This window comes from Cebus imitator, unplaced genomic scaffold (genome assembly GCF_001604975.1).
Source record: "Cebus imitator isolate Cc_AM_T3 unplaced genomic scaffold, Cebus_imitator-1.0 Scaffold74, whole genome shotgun sequence".
NCBI lineage: Eukaryota > Metazoa > Chordata > Mammalia > Primates > Cebidae > Cebus > Cebus imitator.
Window position 1 is genome coordinate 6,007,897 of NW_016107389.1, and position 8,086 is coordinate 6,015,982.

General features: G+C 35.7%; 1 protein-coding gene across 2 annotated transcripts in view; it reads left to right on the forward strand.

Annotated features, from left to right (window-relative positions):
- The window catches only part of MINDY2 (MINDY lysine 48 deubiquitinase 2), a 101,963-nt gene that overhangs the window by 57,132 nt on the left and 36,745 nt on the right, over positions 1-8,086 (forward strand). For both annotated transcript variants that reach the window (XM_017531894.2, XM_017531895.2), the window contains exon 5: positions 395-497. In XM_017531894.2, the coding sequence (XP_017387383.1) occupies positions 395-497 (103 nt within the window). The remainder of the gene's footprint in view (positions 1-394; positions 498-8,086) is intronic.

Genomic DNA, 8,086 nt, shown 5'->3' on the forward strand with positions numbered 1-8,086 from the left:
AAAAAACTGTTGCTTGGTACTTTATGCTAAGGGAAAAAAGTGGATATTTTTTCATTTTTCCTCCTGGAATAGTTTATGTTTTATTTTGGTCACTTAAATACGTGTTTATGACTTTAAGAAATAAAGTTGCATCTAATAATCCCATTTAATCTTTTTTTGCATAATTGAAATACAGCTATGCAGTATTTTTCATAATGTGTCATACTGAGCTGTAAACTTGGAAACTGTTGGATGTTGATTTTAGTGCCGATTTTGTTTTTCAAAAATTATTATTTATGAAAAATAAAGTTTTATATTTAGTATTATATTAGAATAAAGTTCTAAAGTGATGTGGCTTTCTTTTGTTTTGTTTCTAATCTTACCGTGATTAGTGAGACAGTCATTTGTTTTCTAGATTGATGACATTGTAAAAGCTGTTGGTAACTGCAGCTACAATCAACTAGTGGAGAAGATCATCTCTTGTAAGCAGTCAGACAATAGTGAGCTGGTTAGTGAAGGTGGGTGAGTGCTGCTATTACCTGACTTTTTAAATTCTTGGCAAGATAATTTTTCTTACAAATTAATATCTTTGAAATTTCTTAAGACTTCTAAAAAACACAAGTGATATTACTTGTAGGAATTTTAAGTAAACCATTTAGGCTGGCCACAGTGGCACCCAGCACTTTGAGAGGCCAAAGCAGGCAGATCACCTCAGGACAGGAATTCAAGATCAGCCTGGCCAACATGGTGAAACCTCATCTCTACTAAAAATACAACAAAAAATTAGCTGGCCGTAGTGGTGCATGCCTATAATCCCAGCTACTCGGGAGGCTGAGGCAGAAGAATCGCTTGAATTGGGAGGTGGAGGTTGCAGTGAGCCGAAATTGCACAACTGTACTCCTACTGCAGCCTGGGCAACAAAGCAAGACTTTATAAGAAGTAATCATTCATAAAGATGCCAGTGAAAGGTTTTTCCTAGAACTCAATTAACTTGTAAAATCAGGCCTGAATTCTATTAAAAATCTTTGGAATCACTTGCTAACTGTGGTATGGTCAGGTACCCGGAGATTACTGATAATTACTTTTTTAAAAAAGATTTGTTCTTTAGGAGTACAGAATGAACTTAATCATTGATCCTGAACACTTCAGTTGACTGAGATGAGTATTATAGTGCTCAAGTATTCTATTTTGGTAGACCTCTGCTTTATGTTTCAGTATAATACAATATATTAAAGCCCCATTCTGGATCAGAGTATACCCGTGCAAATCAGTTTTCCTAACCCTTAGCTAACTGGAGTTCCTAAATTCGTCATCACAAAATCAGTTCAATGTTTTTTCAGCAGTGTTCTAGTCACTGATGAGGAGATTTGAAACAGAATGCTGTCAAAAGGCATAGCATGTAGATATACCTTCCCACTCCCCACTTTACTCTTTCAAAAATACACACTAATACGGAGGCTGTAATTCTTCTTTGTATGAAAGGTATAAGAAAGAGAAATCATGAGAAGTAGGGCATGAGTTTTGTCTCTCTCAGACACACAGTTATTTTACGTGAGATATAATAAAAGTTTATTACAATTATCACATTTTTAAGAATTAAAACATTTATTACAGTTATCACATTTTTAAGAATTAAAATGCTTATTACAGTTATCACATTTTTAAGAATTAAAATGCTTATTACAGTTATCACATTTTTAAGAATTAAAAGTAAAGACTACAAGAATATATGAGCATATAAAAGATATGTACATGAATTCCATTTGTATTGATCAGAACCCAACTAATTATGTTACTTAATTATCCAGAAGTTTAACACATTTTTGCAAAAGAGGAAAATAAGAAGAAGATAAATAGTATTTTAATTGAGGTTTATCCTGCTCTTTTTTTTTTGAGGCGGAATTTCACTCTTGTTGCCCAGGCTGGAGTGCAATGGCACGATCTTGGCTCATGGCAACCTCTACCTCCCGGGTTCAGGCAATTCTCCTGCCTCAGTTTCCTGAGTAGGTGGGATTACAGGCATGTGCCACCATGCCCAGCTAATTTTGCATTTTTAGTAGATATGGGGTTTTGTTATATTGGTCAAGCTGGGAGGTTTATGCTAGTCTTCTGCTTGAAATAAACATATAAAGATAGAGGGACAGGCTGGACATTGTGACACACACCTGTAATCCCAGCCCTTTGGGAGACTGAGGCAGGAAGATCGCTTGAGCCCAGGAGTTTGAGACTAGCCTGGGCAATGTAGCAAGAGCCCATCTCTAGAAAATAAATTAGCCAGACACCTGTAGCCTCAGGTACTTGGGAGGCTGAGGCTGAAGATCACTTGAGCCCAGGAAGTCAAGGCTGCAGTGAGCCAAGATCATGCCACCACTACACTCCAGCCTGGGCAACAGAACAGAACCTGTCTCAAAAAAAAACGAACCAGTATAGGATAATCAATCATTGATTTGTCTGACAACTCTTTCATTACAGCATGATGCAGCAGTGTTCAAATTTCAGGAGGGAAAGAAGCAACAAAAACTGTTACAAAGGATTTTCTCTCAATTAACAAAATTTCTTCTCAAGCTAGAATGTAGGAGGAAGAATTCCACTCACTAGAAGTTTGCATTCCTATACAAGCTCTTATTACCATAGCTGTATTACCAAAAAGAAGCCTATTTTAAACATTTCTATCTATGGAATCCTTTTTCGGTAATGTCCAATATACTAGAGTATGCTATCCAGTAGTACCTGAAGGAACAATAGGATTCAAAAAGTGGTAACAGAATGCTAGCCACCAAGGAATACTTGGATACACTGACTTAAGGAGTATGAAGTTAAGTGAAATGCTGTTAACATCTTTTCCAGTTCTGGCTAAAAATACAATAAGGGTAGGACTTAGTATTACAATAATCAACAAAATGAACAAAAAAGTCAGTCCGTTCTCAACTTCTTTTTCCTTAACCTGATGTCACAACTATTATTATTTATTTGATATCGATTCCTCAGGATAATGAAAAACTGTAGTTAATATATGTGTTATTGATAATTTAGGAAGAACATCATGGTAAAAGCAAAGAAGGAAACACTCTAAAATGGTATAGAATTTTTAGAGATTATCTGCTGGGCATATTTATTGATTACCTCCTTGAGATGTAAATTTCATAATGGTGAAATTCTGCATATCAGATTTACATATTAAAGATTAAAGAATAATTATATGTGTCATTTAGCATAATTAAGAAACTAAACTAGATTTTTGTTCATAAGTAACTGCAACTATGTAGTCCATTTGAAATAACACCAGTGGTTACTTGTATAAGACACTAAGAAATGATGGAAAATAAAAGATCATAATAGGCATGTTTACTTACTTTGTAGCAATTAGCTTTCTCTCATCATTTTTCTTCATCATATCTTCTTTTTTTTTTTTTTGTGAGACAAAATCTGCTCTGTTGCCCAGGCTGAAGTGCAGTGGCACAATCTCAGCTCACTGCAACCTGTGCCTTCTGAGTTCAGGCACTTCTCCTGCCTCAGCCTCCCTAGTAGCTGAGACTACAGACATGTGCCACCATGCCTGACTAATTTTTGTATTTTTAGCAGAGACGGGGTTTCACCATTTTGGATAGTCTGGTCTCAAACTTTTGACCTCAGGTGATCCGCCAACCTCAACCTCCCAAAGTGCTGAGATTATAGGCATATGCCACCATGCCCAGCCTATCATATTATCTTGAGTGGTGCTCAGTTGAAGTAATCTTTTTCTGCTTAGCCTGCAAATTGTAGCTTTCCCTTTAAATCAATAAAATACCCCAAAGCTGACTTATTTCTAATTTTTATTAAAAATTAAATATTGGTCACGTGATAACTTTTTAAAAATTCAAACATTTTATTTCCTATTAAGGCATGGAGAGTAAGAAGTACGTTCACTAAAATTCCTTTTTAAGGAAAAAGAAATGTTAGTTAGCAAATAGCCAAACAGAGTTAGGTATTCTTTCAACTTCTTTTAGATGACATTCATTTTCTTTGATGCTAATACCTTGTAATTAATGGTACAGAACTTTTACGTTATGCAGAATACACTGCTTTTGGATGTCAGTAACTTTTTTCTTTTCTACTTCTTTTCTGGTACAATGATGAATAGAAACAATACCTCTTTGCATCTGGTTATAATGATGCTGATTTTTCATGGCAGCAAAAATCAGCAAATTTGAAAAAGCATAGTACCAGCTGCCAGACTTCACCTGAGCTAATCATTTAATTCCAGATGCTCTCAGCAATGTTTCTTTTTTTTGTTTGTTTGTGTGGGTTTTGTTTGTTTTTGAGATGGAGTCTTACTCTGTTGCCCAGGCTGGAGTACAATAGTACAAACTCAGCTCACTGTAACCTCCACCTCCTGGGTTCAAGCAATTCTTCTGCCTCAGCCTCCCGGGTAGCTGGGACTACAGGTGTGCGCCACCATGCCCAGCTAATTTTTTGTATTTTTAGTAGAGACAGGATTTCACCACGTTGGTGAAGTTGGTCTCGGACTCCTGACCTCAGGTGATCCACCCGCCTTGGCCTCACAAAGTGCTGGGATTACAAGCATGAGCCACCATGCCCAGCCTAGGAATGTTTCTTTAACAATTGTTCCTAAGATGGAAATATGCTTATAAAAATATTTCTAGGATATGTATTTATTTATTCAAATATTTATTGAGCCTTCATTATGTGCCATAAACACCGAACATTATAGTTTGAATTCTTATTTTTTTTTTTATTAAATAATACTGGTTTCCTTTTCTTTTTCTTTCTCCAACTTGTATTTTGAAAACTCTCAAAACCATAAAAAAGTTGTAATAGCGCAATGAACATTGATTGATATCCTCTTTACCTAAATTTACCACTTGTTGATACATTGAATGTTTTCTTTTTTTCTGTATTTCTACACATAACACATACTTTTTTCCCTAAATCTTGTGAGAATTAATTGCAAATAGAGCACTTTACCCATAAATGCTTTATCATTTGTCTACTAAGAACAGGGAATTCTTTTACATAAATTTTCCTATATAATCACAATACAATTATCTCAAGCAATTTAGCATTGATAAAATATTATTTAATATATTATTCATATTCAGAATTCTCCCATTTTCCCACTAATGCCACTTACAGCTTTTAATTTTTTTTTCAGTGTAGGCTCCAATTGAGGATCATTGAGTAGTTCTATAACCTTTTTCCTTCCTTCCCCCTCCCTCCCTCCCTCTCCTTCTCTCTTTCTCTCTCCCTTTCTTCCTTCCTTCCTTCTTTCTTTTCTTTTCCTTTCTTTCTTTCTCCTTTCCTCCCTTTCTCCCTCCCTCCTATCCTTTCTTTTTTGTCTTTTATGACATTGACTTTTTTAAATAGTCCAGGCCAGTTTTTCTGTAGAATATTCCTCAATTTGGATTCATGTGATTATTTCCTCATTAGTAGATTCAGGTTACATACTTTTGGCAGGGATTCTACATAGGTGAAATTTTTTTTTTCCTGTACATCAGATCGGGGGCACACAAGCCTAATTATCTCATTATTGGTGATGCTCAAATATGATATCTGCCAAGTTTTTATATTGTAAAGCTGTTCTTTTCCCTTGGTAATTAATAAGTCATCTGTGATGTTACGCTTTGAACTGTATGAATATCCTATTTCTTAATAATGTTTCATCCAGTAGATTTGGCATTCATTGATTCTTGCCTGAATCTGTTATTACTGTGGTGGTTATCATTTCTGTTATTTCTTCTATTTATTAGTTGATACTCTTCTGTAACAGAACAGTTTTCCCTTCTCTTCCTTTTACTCTTTCCCCATTAAAAAAATGGTATCAATATAAACTCATGTTTTTTTTTTTTATTCAGTGCATTATAATCCATTATCATCGTTATTCTTTTTGATACTTAAATTGTTCTAAATATGGCCAGTGTGATACCCTCAAGTTGGGTCTTGTATTCTTTTGTATCTCCTCGTCTTTCCTTGAGCACTTATTTTTTGGCACAGTAAAATGTTCTGGGCTTCCTACCCCACTCCTGGAATCGAGTCATATGAGCCTTTACTTTTTCAAATAAAATCTGGGCATTTGTCATTACAATAAATTGTTTTGCCCATCCTTTTGAGGAAAAAATACATTAATATAATGTATTTGATCTTTGAAACTTAAATGTAGATTAAATTCTTAAAAATTAGATTATTTGCTTAAAACTACACAATGAGTAAGTTTAAATTTGAACACAAGCCAAGCATGATGGTTCACACCTGTAGTCTCAGCACTTTAGGAGGCTGAGGTGGGCAGATTGCCTGAGGTCAGGAGTTCGAGACGAGCCTGGCCAACATGGTGAAACACTGTCCCTACTAAAAATACAAAAAAAAAAACAACCAGACATGGTGACGCACGACTGTAATCCCAGCTACTCAGGAGGATGAGGCAGGGGAATTATTATTATTATTATTTTTTAAAACGGGGTTTCACCATGTTGGTCAGGCTGGTCTTGAACTCCTGACCTCAGGTGATCCGCCTGCCTTGGCCTCCAAAGTGCTTGGATTACAGGCGTGAGCCACCACGCCCGGCCAAGGCAGGGAAATTGCTTGAACCAGGAAGGTGGCAGTTGCAGTGAGATGAGATCGCACCACTGCATTCCAGCCTGGGTGACAGAGTGACACTCCGTGTAAAAAAAAAAAAAAAATAGGCCGGGCGCGGTGGCTCAAGCCTGTAATCCCAGCACTTTGGGAGGCCGAGGCGGGTGGATCACGAGGTCAAGAGATCGAGACCATCCTGGTCAACATGGTGAAACCCCGTCTCTACTAAAACTACAAAAAATCAGCTGGGCATGGTGGTGCGTGCCTGTAATCCCAGCTACTCAGGAGGCTGAGGCAGGAGAATTGCCTGAACCCAGGAGGCGGAGGTTGCGGTGAGCCGAGATCACGCCATTGCACTCCAGCCTGGGTAACAAGAGCGAAACCCCAAAAAAAAAAAAAAAAAATGTTGAAGACAAATTTCAGACACAACCACGTCCAGGCAATATTTTTAAATAAACCAAGTTTCCTTCCTTTCTATTTCTGCTTTCTGTTCCTTTTTGCCTAATTTTAGTGTCTGTCTTTCTAACATCACCATCCTTAAGGCATTTATTATTTATGTTCTCTAATAACTCCCCAGTAACAGAGGCAAACAGTTTAATGAACTAATTTATCACTGAATTTCTAAATGTAAGAAATATTTTCAAATATAGTAATAATCTCAAGAAAATAATGCTTAATTTAAATTTATTTTGAGAAATAATATTCTTTATTATCGTTAAGTTTTTTTTTACCTTTACTCTGGATTATTTGAACCAATAACACCTTTTTGAGTGTCAGCATGATGCTCTGATAAGTTTACAGATAAATAAACTGCTATGTAACACTTAGAGTTATTTACTAAAATTTGTTTAAAAAGTTGAAACTAGCTTAGCCTTTTTCCACTAAAACCACTCTTTATGAGATGACAGGAGAATTAGGAAACATTGTGTTATCTAGTTCTTAATTCAGGTGGCATTTATAATACTCATCTGCACTAAATTTTAAAACTTAACACCTGTAATAATTCTGCTAGGTTACAGTCTTCTCTTTGCCATAACTAGTTTTATGTCCTTGGGCAAGTGACTTATTCTTTTGGAGCCTATGTCTTGTTCCTGTAAAAAGAAGTAGCCGAGAAAGACCTTTCTAGTATTGAATTTTTGAATTTCACACTGGCATGAAAGAAATGTGCTATATCTCCACTGAATTTCTGTATCTTTTTGAAAGGGATTTGTAGAGAGGATATTGTGTGAGTAAGGTATGGAAGGGGCATTTAAAAACATTTAAAAACATCCTTCTGAAGGGAGCATTTAGTAATATGGATATTACACACATCAGTGGTACTTTTCAGCACAGGCATAATGCCTACTTTTTAAATGCTACATAATGGTAAATGCTATTTACTAGCATATATCATAAATGCTATTTATTTGTATATAGTAACTTAAGACTTAGCAGAGTAAAGTAACAATAAAAATTAGGTGGAGAAAGCTCTTCTTTTTTCTTTCTTTCTTTTTTCTTTTTTTTTTTTTTTTTTTTTTTTGTGAGACAAAATCTGCTCTGT